The sequence below is a fragment of the Panulirus ornatus genome, chromosome 6 (assembly GCF_036320965.1).
Source record: "Panulirus ornatus isolate Po-2019 chromosome 6, ASM3632096v1, whole genome shotgun sequence".
Classification (NCBI taxonomy): domain Eukaryota; kingdom Metazoa; phylum Arthropoda; class Malacostraca; order Decapoda; family Palinuridae; genus Panulirus; species Panulirus ornatus.
In genome coordinates, this window is record NC_092229.1 from 3,037,028 (window position 1) to 3,054,996 (window position 17,969).

At 40.0% G+C, this 17,969-nt stretch overlaps 1 protein-coding gene across 2 annotated transcripts in view; it reads left to right on the plus strand.

Moving 5' to 3' along the window:
- Positions 1-3,679: 3,679 nt before the first annotated feature.
- The window catches only part of Uch (Ubiquitin carboxyl-terminal hydrolase), a 32,094-nt gene continuing 17,804 nt past the window's right edge, over positions 3,680-17,969 (plus strand). Inside the window, exon 1 of one of the 2 annotated variants that reach the window (XM_071662371.1) lies at positions 3,680-3,691. In XM_071662371.1, the coding sequence (XP_071518472.1) occupies positions 3,683-3,691 (9 nt within the window). In that variant the 5' untranslated portion in view covers positions 3,680-3,682. Of the gene's footprint in view, positions 3,692-4,952; positions 4,992-17,969 lie in introns of those variants that run through there. The other variant, XM_071662370.1, reaches the window with a different exon arrangement.

Below are 17,969 nucleotides of genomic sequence, written 5' to 3' on the forward strand. Positions count from 1 at the left end.
TTGAAATCTTACCTTCCGGACTGTTGATTCAAACATTCCGAGTCATGCTGTGTCCGTAAGGGTTCTCTCTGAACATCGAAATCTGCCGAATACTAGAGAATTTCAGTAATATTGGTAAAATTCACCTATTGGAACTGTAGGAGAACTAGGTGATTAAAGAAATTCATCTAAATTCGATTTATTGGTTATTTTTGTACTATATTAGGTCATTGCAGTTTCTGCTCGACAGATATGTTTTGGTGAGCGATGGTATATAATCTAACGAACTGTATCAAACCTTATGAGAGTTCCTAGTTGGGGGCTTTTAAAGAAGAATCTCTCAGGCACTTGCCATAGAAATTTTGTAACTTCTGTGGGGCGTAAACTAAAAAATACGCTGTTTGAGTTTCGCGCTTACCGTAAACCAAATTAATGTTGAAGTTTTGTAAAACCTTGAATGAATTAATCGCAGTGGCTGTTGTGGTAATTCTTAAGGGCACTACGATTTCATTTGATGTCAACAAATATATGATCATCATATTTTAGTTGATTAGTAAGAACTTTGTTCCATCCAGATCTATCACAGTAGTGTGCTTTCCTTTGTTTGGTAAATACGAAGTTTAAGGGCACCACGGAACTAGCTTATGGGGATGGAAGAAATGATTATCACTGGCTTCCTAACCAGTAGTATAAGTTATGTATAAGTGATATTGAACTCCTAACATTTAGTATGTGATGTAGAAAACCACTGATCTAACATAGTATAACTGATACTGAAAGGTACTGTTGAGATGTTTAATCGTCCAGTGAAGAATACCGGTAAGACGAACATTATAAACATTATCAGGGAACTGGTTGATATACGTAACTTCCCCTGGCAGTTGACTTTACATTGTTCTGTTAGATGATTATGGAGATAAGAATACGTTGCTTTTCTGCAGTTTGTTCCACTATTGTTTATACTCATTGTTCCACCTTGCATTCACTCCTGATACTATGCCATGTGGGAGGAAGCAGTCAATCACTTGTTGACCATAGTGTAGCGGTGAAATTGAAGGTAAATCTACATTGCAAAAAAAAAAAATGTATTTTTCATAGGTTCGGTAGAGCTGTATATATTCACCAAGACAATATAGTCAGACAATATAGCCACCATGTTATCACTGACAATATAGTCACCATGACAGTGTAGAAAGTAGGCTGGGGTTTGGGATCTGAGTTTCTTGTTTAGAGGTTAGGTAAAGTATATTGGTGTAACAGATTTATTCCAGGTTTCCTTACTTTAAAAGATGATGGCAGGTAAACTCTAACGATTAGTGAAACATCTTTTTTCTTCTGTATTGTTCATCAGCAGAAGTCTTGTGCTCACAAGTTAAGTCAGAACTTGAAACGTTAAAATCAAATTCCTGATCACATTTATTTGTCTTATAACATTTAAGAATTTAGGTTTTGTTTGACCTGGATCTTAATATGTTTTACAACATGAAGAAAACTCCATGTGGCTATGTATATAGTTATTTCATAGCATGTAAAGAATTGATTTTTGATTATACCTCTTTAAAATTTTGCTTGAAATGTGTCTCTTACACAAGGCTTATCTTGAAACTTAGATTGTCAGACATAAGAAAATTATTCCCTTGGCTATGGATGTTTATGAAAAAGAAAATTGGGGGGCGGGCACCACAGAAAAGTTATGAATATGGAAGAATTGGATATCATTGGACTCGTTACACCAAGTAGAAGTGAATTAGGTTGGTTTGTGTGTTTTGGGAAATATCTTTACATCCCCCTGTATTAAAGAATTTATAGTGGTGAAGGTTGTGAAGATTGGGGAGGGGGGTTGAAAATGTGGGATTGATTAAGAAAGAAATAGGTGAAATTTTTGTAGAAGTCAATAGAACATGAAAAACCTAGCCAAACCTCACATAGAAGGAGAGATTTAGTTTAATTTTGAACATGTTAGAATATAGCTTGCTAGTAATTTCAGTATCACAAAATTCCAAAAAAAGTAACTGACACATGGTGGCCGTTAGTGCTGCCACTCAAACTTATTACCATTACTTACCAGCATACCAGCAAGGTTTGGGATATTACCCATCTCAAATCTTGGTTACTTAGGAAGCTTATGTGAATATTTTTCATAGGGACTGCTGATTTCTGCAAGTGATCACCATAACCCATGAGCTCCCCAGATGAGGATAACTATCTCCACTGACATATTCAATTTTTAGGATTAAGAAAAAGTTAGTCATACAATGCTGGTTAAGCTCATTTCTGCTAAGTATAAGAATTCCCTTGAGAGGAGCTTCAAACTCCACTGCATTGGTTCCTCAAATAAGCGATTTTCCTTGGATGTTTTTGGTATTTTCCAAACAATATTTCCTACCTTATCTCGTTGTAAATACAGTGGTTTCCACTTGTTTTATTTCACTTCCAGTGACTGCAATTATGGCGACAATTTTTTTTATGGAAAACCTTTTTAGTTGATGTGATTACCAGTTTCTTTAGAATTATCAGTGATAGCTTTGTCGTTGACACCAACAGTTGACATAAGGGAAGTCGGTGACAAATTTTAATTACTATCCACTCGAGAGGTATTAGATTATGTATTAGACTGAACTGTATGAAACTTAGAAATGCTTGTGAAAGTTTGATAGTCGACTTGAGAACAGTCACAAATAACAATTCAAGTAGAATTAACAAGTAATTGAAATAATTGACATTGGTGCTCACGTGTGAACATAAAAATGATTCTGATATGTCTTAAATATCATTGAAGGACCTTGGTGGTCTTTTGCTACTTGCTCTCGTTTATAGCTTTTTTATAGCTAATTTTGTTACGTCCAAATGTTTTCAGCCTAACTCCCGATCGACTGCAATAGTTGATTGTAGTCGATCTTTTGCAGTGATCCTAGGAATGTTCAGTATTTGAATAGAATCTTGTACATTAACCCAACACTTCTGGTGTTCATCGCCCTACCCACACCTAACATTTAGTATGTAGGATCATAGAGAGAAATCCAAATCATGCTCTATTAATTTTATTATCTTTTCCATTGGAAAACACAGATATCCAGTTTATGGAGTTCCTAAAGTGGAATTTTTCATTAGAATTTTTTATGTGAACACTTTTGAGAATTTGAATTTGTATAATTGAACTGATGTTTTTTGATTTGGTAATTATATGGATTATTATTTTTTCTTTGCCTTTTTGTGTTATTACAGAAATTTATTTACTGACATAGTTAAGCACAAGGAGTAGAACAAAACAGATTTTGCAAGATAACCAGTGGATGTGGTCACATTTCTTAGTGAAAAGCTTTTTGAACTGCTTACAAATGATGTTTCTCAATGAAAAGTAATAATGTTAATCAACTGAAGTCATGCTCTTGTTTGTTGCATTTCCCATTTACCATTTCATTTTCCTTAAAGCAAGAATATAGATTTGCTGCCACTTTGAAAAAAAAGTCATTCGAACACTATGAAAGAATGTACTGAGTGTGGCATGGCTTCATTTTCTTTCTCGTCAGATTTGCTTTTTGTAATTTTTGTGGAAATATGCTTAATTTTAGCAAGTGAAATTCATGTAGAATTACAAGGAATTGTAAGTTAGACATGGTGTTATATCAGACATTGGAGATTTATCCTCAAACCATTTTTATGAATGGAATAATGTTAATAAAATTTTTATTACTTACAGGTTATGAACAAGGTAAGAAGCTTGAGATATCCAGGTGAAGATTTGTAAGTAAATATTTTTGATATTTGTATTTACACTAAGGCTAGTTAAGGGAATTTCACCCATCTACTGTGGTGATTTTTCCACATAATTCATTCCAGCAATTAAAGTAACGTGACCGAAGTAAGGCATCTGTTGTGGTCATTAATTCACATAAGAAGCTACAGTTAACAGCTCTGATGGGTGTGCTTCATAGTTTGCATCTGTTCTGTGTAAATGCATAATTTGTGAATATGTGCCGAGTTGTTTCTGTCCATCCCAAGATATTTATTGGTCACTCAAGGAATGTTTTGAATTGCGATAATTTACAACCAGGGTAACCAGCACATCCTAGGCATTGCATGTCATCAACTGAAAATAGTTATTAATTCCTTGGATAATTAGATGATTGAATAAGCTACATATGTTTGTGGACACCAGTAAGTACTATTGCACTTTCTATTTATGTAAAGTACTATTGCACTTTCCTATTTATGTTGAGTTATGCTTCCACTTGGGTAAGTTGTAAATGAGCATGTTGAAGGTAGATTTTGTGGTTACAGTTTTGATTTATTATGAGTTAGGCTTTGCTATAAATTATATTTTGTTTGTTATTGGTGATATGTTTAAGGTGATATGTTCATGAAATTTGTTTATTGTATGTGGAGTATGTTTTCCTAAGGTTTATGTAGGATACAATAAAAATTGCTTTTGATTTACCGTACAATACTGTAACTTGTAGTACGTCTCAAGTTATTGGTCATCACTTCCCAATTAGATAAGTTCACAACTACAGTGTAGATGAACTGAAGATATAACATCTCATATACAAGGAATATACCCAGATCTCGATGTCCTCTCAGTGCATTCATTACCCTGTTTACTTGTATCAGAATGTTGACTAGATTTGTGCCCAGCAACCACAAACATTTAGTACAACTAAAAAATAAACTAGCAGTGCAATATCTTAATATGCTGGCACTCTGTTCTTTGCAACCACTTCACAACTAATCACAGAGTAGAAATAATCTTATCCCAGCTTTACGCTTCGGCAACCTGAATACATTCTCCATTCTTCCGAAACCACAACATTGACGAAACACTGTACATAAGAAGCACCTTCCTATACCAGGAGCCTCTTCCCCATCTATCCGCCCCCCCCCCCCCCCCCCCCCCCAACAATACACACGCACACACACACCCACCCACCCCAGCGCTCAAGAAGTTGGCAGCGTACGTTTTGTGGGACTAGAGCTCATGAAGTGTAGTGATGGGTGTATACTTGAAGTATAAGGCAAGTGTTCAGTGTCTTCATTGTGGTAGTTTCCTCGTGGGCTTAATGGTCTTGAGGTGTTAAATTCAAGTTTGTAGTGTTGTAGAGATAGGTGATGTCTGGAGCATAAAAGATTGCATTCCATGTATGCGTAGGAGTGTGGTTTCAGAATGGTGTATGGTTGGTGCTTGAAACAGTTGAGGACGGTTGTTTTGTGCTTTTTGGGTCATTTTGGTGTGTATTTGTCAGTGCTAGTTAGGGATGAGGAAATCTCTGAGTATATGTTGCTGAAGTGTGAAGTGTGGGAATGAGGTATCGTATGTTGGGAACATTATTTTTTCAGTGTTCATTGGTCGATGAAACTCAAGTTCAGTTCTAACATAGCTCGTTTGCATGAATGGCTGCACAGTGGTTACCAAATCTGATGGGGGGCTGATGAATTCACGCTTTACAGGTAATATGCAAATAGTTTATAATGTACAAAAGCTTGTTTCAGCAGAGTTTGTCTGTGATTGAAGGTGTGTTAAGTGTGGATACTATGTGGGAGTGAGTATTTGGTTCACCAGTGACGCGCCAGAGCCCGTATTGATTTTGTTGTACTGTAGTATTGGTTGAAGCCATTGAAGGTAGGTATGCGGTCTTTGTTGATACATTCTTGACATGCTAGGTCGGCTCCCCACCACCTCAGCCACTAATACTAGGAAAGAGAGTATGCCATGTCACCGAACGTGATGTTTGGATATAAGAGTTTGGCGAGGAACGCGCTCATGTGGTTAGAGAACTGTCAACGTTTGGCAAAGTTTTGGAAAAGAGGCTTAATACAACGAGTTTGCCGTGATGTATGTTGCATCAGGTGCTGAAGTTGCCCCTCACGAAGTTTAAGACTTATTTACCGAACAATCATCAGAGCAACGTCTCGTTCTTTTGGCTAAACTATGCTAACGAATCGGTCACGTCACGAACGTAGACTGAGCATTTAGTAATGAACTTTCTGTGAGAAAAAAACGATTGCTTCATATGTACATATTGGAAATAAAGTATCATACCACTTTTTGTGAAACAATTTTACACCAAAGTAGGATTTTTAGAATTGCCCATTGGTTTAGCGTGACATTGGTAGCCCTACTTTCATGATATTGTGATATACCGAGTGTTTGCAGTATTCCGTCATTTGCCATGATATAGGGTATCTTGATTTTGTATTTGTGGAAATAACCATTAAGTATGGCTTCCGTAATTATTTGGAAATTTGCCTCCCATTCATGCCAACCAACCCTACCGAAGCATCCTGGAAGAGACTTGTTTTACTGTGTACATGTACATCTGATGTCAACGGATGGTGGTATGGATAGTTCGCTGGGAGTCATGTTTGTGAATGTTGAAAGTAACGTTATCATAAATTCGAATGCTTCGTATGTGGGTGTTCTTTACTTTTTTTTAATTTTCTATGAGCCAGGCATACCCTTACATATTAAAGCCAGCAGTTTAAGGAATTTGCTCCAAACGAATATTATCATCATTGCTTGACTTTGATATGTAGGCAAAAAGAGACTTTTTATGTAACTTTTTCACGAAAAGTCATGATGGATCAGGTATTTTTTGAAATGATCGTTACATTTACGTTTAACTCGACCAGCTTTGGATAAGTTCGTGTGTATCGAGATAATTGGATGATCAGAAAGAACTTTGGATGTGTTGGTTGGGGGATGCAGTGATCGTAATATACAACTGTTGCTGATGCAGTAGCCATAGTTCAAAGTATTGTGCCGTGATCAAATTTTTTACGTGACATAAGCTTTTGTATCCATTCCCTTCTCAGACTCCTATACTTTGTAATAATTCGTTATAGTGTACCACCTTATCAAATGCATTGCTGGGTAAATTTATTGCTAATCAATGAATTCATTGACGCTCATTTCATGCTGGGACTGTGTAGATTTGATTTTGTCAGCACTTCCCAAGTATTTAAGTATTAAATTAAAGCTTATTGCCTTTTTAGGTTGTCGCCTTGTTAAATGATGGACTGAGAAAATTAGCAGCAACTAAGTAAACTTTCAAAGAACGGCTAATCGAAAGATGGGATGTAGCGAAGCTGGACCAAGCGTATCTTAACATTGGCAGTCCCGGATTTATGCGAACGGGATAGATTATATAAGATTGTCGAATGTAATCGGTTTGCCTTTGTAATAGATGGATTTTCTTGGATGGGTTTATTCACATGCCATTAAATGGTTTTGGTAGAGGGAGGAAAGCTAGGGATAGAATGTCTTCCATGATATAGGTGATACGCTGTTGTTTTCTTGCTGTTGGCAAGATGCTCCAGAAACGGTATCGCATTTGCTGGTATTTATAGCCTATTCGTATTTGGCTTCTGTAAGTCTGTGTGTATTTCCATGAGTGTAAGGTGTGGTAGTGCACACCCGCCCTTAAGGCCCCGTTTGTTTGTATGTGCAAGTAAGACGTGAATTTTATTTGTGTGTATGTGCTTTTTTTTGTTGTGACCTTCAGTATATCCGTGCATTTCGCTTGTGTATGGGTGCACATGTGCTCTTAGAGTGCATGTAGCTTGATACACTTTCACTGACCATTTATCTAATGCCAATGTATCTTTAAAGACATTAGGTAGATGTATATTACCAAATTTATTTGTTACTGTGGGTTTTGAAATACCTCGGTGGCGTCTGTCCATTACCCGAATTACAAGAAGCCATCGCGAGACAAGGTTAGTCGGTAAGGCTATATATATATATGGCTATATATATATATATATATATATATATATATATATATATATATATATATATATATATATATATATATATATATATATAGCCATAGACAAGGGCGTTGCACAAGGACCTGCCCTCACTAGGAGGAACCTTTGACGGCTCTCTTCCCCCTCGGCATAATCTGGTGCTTTCAGACTTTTTTTTTTTTTTTAGTATGAAAACATATTGATAAGTATGCTGTACTCGTATGAAGAGGAGGCAAGAATTCTTAGAATGTTCGAGCCCGACGCAGCGCCCGCCACTCCCACGTGCTTGCGCGGTAGTGTCTGGTCCCGGGTGGATTGCGCGGGTCCTAGGGCGTTGTCAGGTATTTTGTTTACCAGGGTGTTTAGGCATTAAGACAACCGGAAGCTGATATGAACTAGTAACGTGTTCATGGTTCTATATTGTCAGTTGACCGTGTAAGGTGTATGTCACCAGTTAAACTATAGGAAATAAAGGACTGTTACATAATCATTCTAAGATTACGTCATAGATAAAAATTTGGGACAAATAATGGTATGAATTATAACGTAAACATTTGATAGGTAAATGCTGTAGGTCGCGCATGTTGCACAACAGTAGTGCATGACATTTACTATAAAGTAAAAACATTTTTCTATTATTACCTTTGATAAACGAATTTTAGCTCGGTAGTCGATATAGATTACTAATTGGTCACGTAGATTGGATTACTTGTGCTTTAAAAATGCAATGCAGACTGGAGACGAACAGTATGTGACACCTCGGTGTGCTTGGTATTTGCACCTACATACTTATTTTGAATTAGAATGAACCAACTCTTACCTAACAAAGGGTTAAAACCGGCCGTGTTATGCTGCTGTTCTTGAGCTATATGCAAGTTCGTGGGTTATCTAGGCCTGTATTTTGTATCCATAAAGCGCGACACCAGCCATTTCCAAGCAGTATATATCCTCATTTACCATGATTTTCATAAGGTAGTTCGTGATTTATGTTCATGGTCATGAGTTCCGGCAGCTCCGTCTGCTCCTTTATTCCTTGTGCCCATATGTCGCGGGAGCTAGGCCTTCTATCGTTACCGGTCGTGGGGCAGGGTTTTATGATAGGACATTCGCCAGATTTAATTACATAAATTTTTTATATGCTGATATTCATATTCGGGCAGTAGATGACGATATTGTCTGTTCGTTCAGTTATTAAACAAGTTTGCAGCGTGCCTTTCGCCAAGCACGTAACTCTGTATTATCCACGTTACTGTTGTACCTGTGTAACCTGTATTATTCACATTTCTGTTGCGTCTGTGTAACCTAGTGGAAGTTATTTTCCACAGTCGCTTTGCGTGTCACACTGTGTATGTGGTATTACTATTTGTGTGTGACTAGGAGAAATGTTAAGTCTTGGTTCCCCCCCCACCCCCTGTTATATATATATATATATATATATATATATATATATATATATATATATATATATATATATATATATATATTTGTATTACCCCCCATCAGCATTATCCAGGTACCCATTTATCGACCAATCCCAAGGGGAGGATGAACGCCCGGGTTGGGTTTAGGCATACAGCCGCACCTGGGATCCAAGCCCATGTTTACCGAGGTTCATTTCCGCCTACCACTGCATCACGGAAACCCTATGTACGTGCTGGTGTGATTACGTTTGTATTGTATTGAACTTTGTATATGTACCATGTCCTTGCTCCTATATATATATACGTACAAACCCCTTCACACCCAGCTAAGCCAAATACCCATTTATCAACCAGGCCTGGGGAAGGATGAGCGACTGGGGTTTGCTCTCGGCCTTAGGCGGCGCCCAGAATTCAAACCTGGGCGACACGAGTCAACCATTCCATGCCAGAGGCTCTAACCACATAATCACGGAGACCCATGTGTGATATTGTCTATTTGTGATTACCTGTTTGTAAGGCACTGGTCGGGGCTTTTTCTTTCGTGGGCCTCCCATCTCTTGATGTGTGTGCGTGCGCGTGTGTAAAGGCTTCATGTCGCATCTCGTAGTAGTTCTTGAAGTTTAGGTGTTGATTTGCTTCGATGATTCTCAGGGTAGAACTGGATGTTTGCTTGTGAATATGAAAGTCTCCCCCGTATTGAGTTATCCTGCAAAAATGTATAAATAAACTCGTATTGTTTCTTAATTCTTGTAAAGATTAAAAGAAAAGCATTGAATCCTTCATCATAGTGTTATTTATTTCCCCCTAGGTAATATATCGGACTGTTAGACTAGCTACACATTGCTTGCCGGCCGTCCTTAAATATTTACAGAAATCGAACCCGGAACGTTACCGGTAAGCAGAGACGATACTGTATGTACTCCGTTCCGCCGTAATTGTGCCCGGTTTGTGGATGTATGACCATAGATTTTTTTTCTTTTAGAGAAAAAGAAGATAACCAGAATTACTGTAGCCATTGGCAAGCCGTTACCAGGTGACTGACGTAATTTATTGTGAATACGTTTTCATTGTACGGGGTTATAGTTCTATACTCGTAGGACCCCATGTCTTTGACCTACAGTGGTGTACCTGTGTGTAGAACTTATTAGCATGTTTGAGAGCTCGAAATCATAAAAACAAATCAGATACGAGATAGAAAAGAATTTTTTATTGGAGATGTTTAAGAAAAATAAAATTGAAGGTCACCCTTGATGTAATCGGCCAGTCTTCTCGGGCATCATGTTGAAGGACGACGCTTGTTGCTGTTCTGTTTTCTCTATCCTTGGACAGTAATGAATGTATATGTTCTGGCGTCCACCGGGGTCGTCGAAATCGACACAGTAATGTGTATCTATAACTTCAGCGTCTCCAAGTTAAGGAAGGTTCGCGACGAGGTGAAGGGATAGTGGCGCCATGCAGGACTGTCGTCACCAAGGTTATCGATCACGTGGTGCGGCTGGCAGCGTGTCTAGCCAGGCAGTAGAGGGGTACCGCCCTAGTGAAACATTTTGTTTTGAAGGGCCACATTGTTAACGACAATGCGTTGGATATTCGCATCCACACATATGCTTAATTCTCCGTTATCTACGTGTCTACTGGTGTTCTTTTGTCTTAAATACGTAAATGGGGGGAAAACATTGCAAAATTGCGTTAAAAAGTAGTATATCGATAATAAAGGGGATATTTTATGAGCATTGAAACTCGGTTGATATTAAGATCAGGGGGGAAATGGGTCTTCAGGGAGTTGCACCGTTGTAATCGAGACTGAAAATGACGCGGCTTCAGAAGGGTTCACAACTGCTGTGGGTTTCTTGATATTTTACTGCTCCAACATCGTTTATTGTTGGAGTTGACCAGCGGAGTGTGACGTGTTGCTGTCTTTCAGTAGCTTCCGGCCGGTGGACGGACGTACGTAAAGGTCATTGATAGGTGAGCTCGTCTGTTGTGACATGGTCTGATATTCCTCAAGTGTTGAATGTTGGGGATATGAACATGGTGATATCGGTCTACGCTAGCTACAGGTTATGTCGTAATTGAAATGACACCTTTGGCGATGCCAGTTTAAGAAAGTACCACTTCGGAGTGTGTTGCCCTATTACTGAAGCCGCGAAGCTGTAGAAGCCTCATAGAAGGGATCTGCGATGACAATGATAATGGAAGATAATAATTGTTCCCGATCAGAATGCTGATGTCGGTTGTGTTAATAGCAAAGTTGTTTACATAGATGAACGCCCAGGGTTTGGGTTCACATTTCACCTCTCTTGATCAGCACGCGGGATCTTAGTTGTCCGTATGGTATGTCATCATTCTTCCCATCTGCATTGGTTAACATGGTGATCGTTTATTTTACTCCACTTTTACAGTCATGGAAATTCGTTGGAGTAGTGCGGTTGGCTAGATATAGTTGGTTGGTTGTTTCGGCTTTAGGATTATTGACTCAGGGTCATTAATGCATCAGACGTATTACGACACCGGCGGTGTTATATGACTTGTTTTCATCAGAAGTCTGATCCTTATGTTAGAACGTAGTTTGTTTAATCTCACTGTTACTGACAAGCTCCATCAGAGAGAGAAAAGAAAGATTGCTCCAGTACTGCGCTGTCAAATTCACGCTTGAATGGACTAATTAATTTCATTCAATTACCCAGAATGCTAGGCTACAGTGGCTCGTTATACACGTATCATCCACGGTAGAATTCATAAGCCTCGACTATGAAACTTGGGCATTTTGATATACTTGTATATTTCCATTGCTAAATCTGAAATAAATCTCTGCTCATTATAACTCACATTGAGGCAGGGTGGAATTCCATATTTCTAAGTATGTGTTACTCGGCCACGTTCATTATTCACACCGGGCCTTCAGCTGGAGAAGGAGAAGGTCGGGTGACGCACGTAGCCAGGAACTTTTTTCTCGGGACAATTCTTCGTTCAGCATTGCCGCGCTGGCCATAAACTGTAAGAGAATTTATTATATTTATAGTGTCTTGCCGCCTGTATAGAGGCTGTGTGGGGGATAGTGTGGTGTCTAGACAGTGGGTTGGTGGGTGAGTCACCTGCCTGGAATCCAGGCCTCCGCAGACATCGATCCCATGTGCGGCCCTCTCTCCGCCATGGCTTTCGCATTGTTTGTATGTGGTATGCATAACGGCCCGCAGCATAGACTTGGGATTCCGGAATGATATGTATTGACTCTACTAAAATACATTTTCTGCTGCGCTTAACACTGAGAACTTTATATTCTAGGTCCTCGTAAAGGTTGGCCATATTATAGTTAAATTTGTTGCCCAGTGTTTTATTAAGCGCTATACGTCCGCTCATGTATTTGAAAGCAGTTTGTTTCCGGTCCCTCCGGCCAAGTTTGTCATGATGGGCTAAATTTCGGCGGACTCTCTCACCCGCAACCACTTGATGCTCCAGACAACGGTCATGTTGCTCACAGCAAAGATGGCGGATGGGTGCATTGAAGATCGTTGCACGCGTAATGTTTTACGTCGGTACGGAAGTTTGAGGCTAGTCTCTAAAATGATGAAACGCGTTTGGCAAGTCTTTTTCCGGAGATTTGTCTGAGTTAACTTGGAAGACCATGAAAGTTTTCGGCAATGTACGAAGGTAGACATCCATTTCCGAAACTGACTAAAATCAAGCAAGAAACAGAGACAGCTGGTAAATGTCCCTTCGTGTCCCCTGTGACCTCCAAATACTCACTTTTTTTCACAAGCTATTTTTACATGTGATCCATATTTAGAACCGGTGTTTCACAGCACCTTGTGATTGGGGTGACATTGTCGCAATCCCATGTATGTGAATATATTGTGGTATAAATGATATCTTGCGTTATTGGACTGTATCTAGATACAAGTATTGCTTATCTGTAATATATGAACGTGGTGGATTAGACCAAATTTTGTATGCTGTGTATCTAAGAAGTATCTTTTTTTTGTATTTTTATTTTCAGTGCCAAATGTAAAAGATGACAATGAATTTTAAGCTGACACAGCTAATTGGAAAATCAAAACTCGGGAAGTATCGCAGGCACCTTTGCTTAGGGAAGGCAGACACTGCGATGTGAGGAATTCTGGGAGTCTGTGCTTCTTAGTTTGGAGGATGAGAGCTTTCATCTGTTTGACCGCTTGGGGTTGTTCGTTGTTTGCCGGGGTTCAGAGAGAGGAGTTTAGGATGAGGCTGTTGGAAAGATCGTTGTCATCCAAGGAACGGCTAAGCTCGTTGATGAGATGCGTAACGTGTGGGTTATGATTATGAGACTGGCTTTGTTTCCGACGGGAGGGGAAACGATAGAAGAGAAACCCTGTGAAAAAAAAATATGGAGAACCAGGAAAATGTTGAGAAACAGTAGGGAAATTTACACGAAACCATTTGGGTGTTGCTGGCACTTTAAATGATGCCAGCTTGGACCACCATTTATACATATTGATTATCAGTAGCCTGAATAGCCGTTGTACTGGTCCGAGAAGTAGCTATATGGTCTTTCAGGTCACGCATCACTAACTACCAGAAACTCCCGACGCCATAAATGATGATTTTCCTAAGTTAGCATATATTGAGGAAGTCGCGTCGCCATGACTACCGGAAACGTCTGAGCTATTGCCGAAGTTTACCGAAGTGTGACAACAGAGATGGCGGTTGACAGCTCTAGCGACACAGCGGACAAATAACGAACGTTGTATAGACAGGTACCACTCGGTGTATATACCGAGTAACATTCCTCTATTCCGAGACACTACTGTTGAGTAAAAAAAAAAAAAAAAAGATATTCTACTTAGTTTTCCCAGACTTCAGTAATACAAGAGTCTACTGTGTATATATGCGAGTTTGTGATATTGATATTTACTACTGTGGTCCTTGTCTGCACAGTATCTTATAACGGTGCAAAGTAGACTTTGAATGGTCGTTATGATGGTCTTAACGATTTTCATTTTAAGATCTTTGAAGATTTATGTTGCCATGAGATGGCCGTGGTACTATTCAAGTAAGATGTAAACAAATTTGGTAAGCATAGTTATGGATATTGTCCTCAGACTTTGATACTTTTAAAGCAGCAGCAGCAGGTAGTATTAGTATTTTCCAAGGGTAGCCGAAGCTGTGATGCGGCCTGAGAACCCAACTATTGCATGTTAGCTCCGTGTCTCGAGGTTTGTTTGCACCAGGCGGGCGCACAACCACCTCCCTATTTATTTATTTTACTCGGCAAGCATGTCTTGTGAATAATTTGCCTCGTGAAAACTTGATGCCGTTTTCATGGTTTTGAGAATAGTTTGGTACTTGCGGAAATTCTCATGGTGGACCACGATAGTGCTGATATACATATTTATGTCAGAGAACTTTCCCTCTTGAATTCTTGTTTTCTCTTACTTGGCTTGCATGTTTTCTGTCCTTTGATGACATTGTCCCATCGATGTTCTGTAAGATTTGTTTAAACCATAAATGGAGCATCTTTTGCTTTCTTGGGTAGCAATGAACAAGTGAAAAGTTTTGGAAACAGGTGTAAGTTAAGTGCATGAGACAAGTTACTGTTTGTCACGGTTAGTTAACCCGCAGGGTGGTATTAAACGCATAACTTGGTGCTAGTTATCATGAATGGTCTTAGATTCCATATGGCAGTCACTACCCTCGCATGTCCTTGTTTCTCACACGGAACTAGTAATATACACAGTAGCACTCTGCAGAATACACATGTAGCATATTAGTTGCCTTTCCCAAACGTAACCAAGCATACAAATTTGTTTTGAATCATTGCTCTGAATCCAAGTTAATGGCATCCACCTTAAGTTGATAAGTAGCCCTTATTTATGTACAGTGGTTGGTGACCAGCGTCACTGCCATGTTGACAACGTTTGAGTAAGTGCAAAAAGCTTCAAATATGATCGTATTTATTATTTTTAGCACTATCATTCACGTTGCTAGAATTTTCAGGCTTGTTTAGGTAGATGGATTGATATTTTTAAGGCAGGAATACCATGGTGAGGGCGTCGTCTTGAACAGTTAGTGGCTACAGGTGGGAAGCAGCTCCTTGGTTATGGTGTTCAGACGCTGTAGTCAATTGCCCCGGCGTGTACCTCTGCTCGTGTCCTGCTGCAGTGTAGTACTGTCCAGGGAGACCTGCTACACCTTACCCAGACTGGCGCATGAAGGATGGCACCTGTGAACCTCTTCCCACACTTGAGCATTGTTTGGCTTGGTTGAGGCAGCGAAAGTGTTGTTCTTGTAACAGCTGTCGCAGTACAATCAATACATGGTGGAAGAGGTAGTTCAGCACGCATTAATTAATGCAAGCAGCCAACATGTTGGGGTCTTTGAAGACTACATTCTTGTAGTTGACTGATTCTGTGGCAGGGAGAGGGGTCATGAAAAGGTTTAGGGACATGTCATGCCATGTCACGAGAGATGTGAGGAGACTGGTTTAGCTGCAACCGTACTCTTTGTGACACACATGCAGGATGGTGCATGTTGTCCCTTGCAATTCAGAATGAAGAATTTGTTCTCGGTAATAAAAGGACCCCATCCACAAAACGGTGACGTGCATGCATGATGGTATTACCAGTTGCAACTTGCAACAGACCTGTAGGTTAATATTAATCAACACTGAATACATTATTCCCAGACTTAAACAACTTCATCAATTCATTTTGAAAACCATATTGTTCAAGCAGTTGTTTTTTAGGGAGTTAAAGTCCTTGTGGCTTGGTTCCAGAGAGTTCACTGTGGAAGGGACTGCTGACACAGTTGCCCCCAGCACCATCATGGTCCACTATTTAAGATTCTATGCTTTATCTGTGCCTCGAGGGGAAAACCTTGAAGTAGATCTCTGTGGACTTTTATTCATTACAGTGCACTAGATAGGTACAAGTCTATGCCAGAAATCTATGGTGTCCATATCTATTTTCCTAGCCAGTAATGTGGTGTTTTATGATTCAGAATATTGCTGTATAGCATTATGGCGTGTTTTGATGGAAAGGTTGATTTTAGCCATGTTCCCTTCTGCTCATGTAGACGCAGAAATCCTCGCAAGGTCTCCATCGCTCCCTCACTCTTTCTCAGAAAAAAGAGCCACATGTGCGTTCTGGTCATAATTTCATTATTCCTGGGAGGAGGGAAGGGAATTGCTGACTGAGGATGGAGAAGTAGGCTTTACTTCGTTGTTCATTGAGGTCGAGTTTTGTGTTTTCCTCATGGACTTTATTTGCTGCAGTGAGGCTGGTGTGTGTGTGTTGTGCACCTCGAACGCACCCTAGGGCGGTGGCGCAACGAGTACACAGAGTGCACAGAGGTTCAGAGATTAGGCTACAGTGAATGAAGTATATTATAAGCTGCCGTTGTAATACATTGTAGGGTGCTGATGTATTAGATGGAGTGCCATGAATTGCTAAAGCTTCTACAGCCCCAGTCGTATATTTCTTTTAAGCCTCGGGGTCCTTTAGGGTGTGTGTGTTGGACCTGTGCTATTAAACAGCATATCCAGAATGTTCTTGCTGGTGAGTTGCGATATTTGTTGCTCGAGTGGAAGCCAACGGGGTTGACCGTGGTGCAGCCGTTTGTAGGCAATGCGGTCTGGCGTGTCGTGTCTGTATGCTGTAATGACACGATGGGTGTTGGCCTGGGTGAAGACAGGGAGGAATTAAATGGCCTTGCAATCATCGACAGTCGAGCCGGACCCAGCGTTTCTGACCTTCAGAATAGTTCTTTTTGCAGAGGATTTGAGGTTACACGCATTGGTCTTAAGCCTCTTGAACTACCTGTGAGGTTGACTCAAAGGTGTTTGATCTCAGTATATTGACATGGGATTAGATATTCTTTATTACTTGCTAAGTCTTCCTCGGTGTCACCCTATAATACTTAATGTACCTTCGTTGACGAATTTCAGTGTGAAAGTGTGTAATGTTGGTCAGTATGCAGAACTGGACCCCTTCACTTCTTGGTCACCTTGGACACCTAACCACTGACACGCTTCAGTATCTTTCTCTAGGTTTTTAACAATAGTTCCATACTCTGTCTACATCTGCGAGTTGCATAAGTACCGAGAAGAAATCCTCTTATTATTCTTGGGTGTTGTCTAAAATGCTTACAATTTAGAGACCGTTCAGGTAGTGCAATCGTCTAACAGAACGATATCTTAAGCTCTTTCCCTTGTTTAATCTGAGGCAGTTTAGCCCCTTGAATATATACATAAGTCTGTTTCCATTATTGATTTGGTTGGTAGTAACCATAGGCCTTTTAGCATTCTACTAGGAAGCTGGTGCGCTCGCTTGATATCGGAGCAGATTTATGCACAGCTTAAGCGCGCCATAGTATGTCGGAATTAGATTATCTAAAAAGGGGGTCCTTGAAAATAGAAATAAGGCATGCGTAGATGTATTGAACATAACCGGGTTTGATGAAGTGAACCAGGTGTTGGTATAGCACTGGTATAGGTAGGAGAGAACAGAAGCCGCAGCTAACCAGGAAGCTCTCCTGCTACGTGTTGTCATCTGCTGACGTAAGGAACTGATCACCTTTCACGCTCGATAACGTCAGACGGGAACCGTGACGCTAGTGTGACGTCATTCAAAGGGTCTGGACGTCAGTAGACGGTATTCATGACTGTTGAGGGTGCGATCGTGCTGCGTGAGTCACCCCAGTTGAGGGTGGGACCGTGCTGGGCGAGTCACACCCTGGTGAGGGTGGGGTCGTGCATGGATGAATCACCCCTGGTTTGTGGTGAGGATAAGGACCATTGACACCTGTGTGCAGGTTTTGCCTCCCTTATTCCAACAAGGAAGACAATAT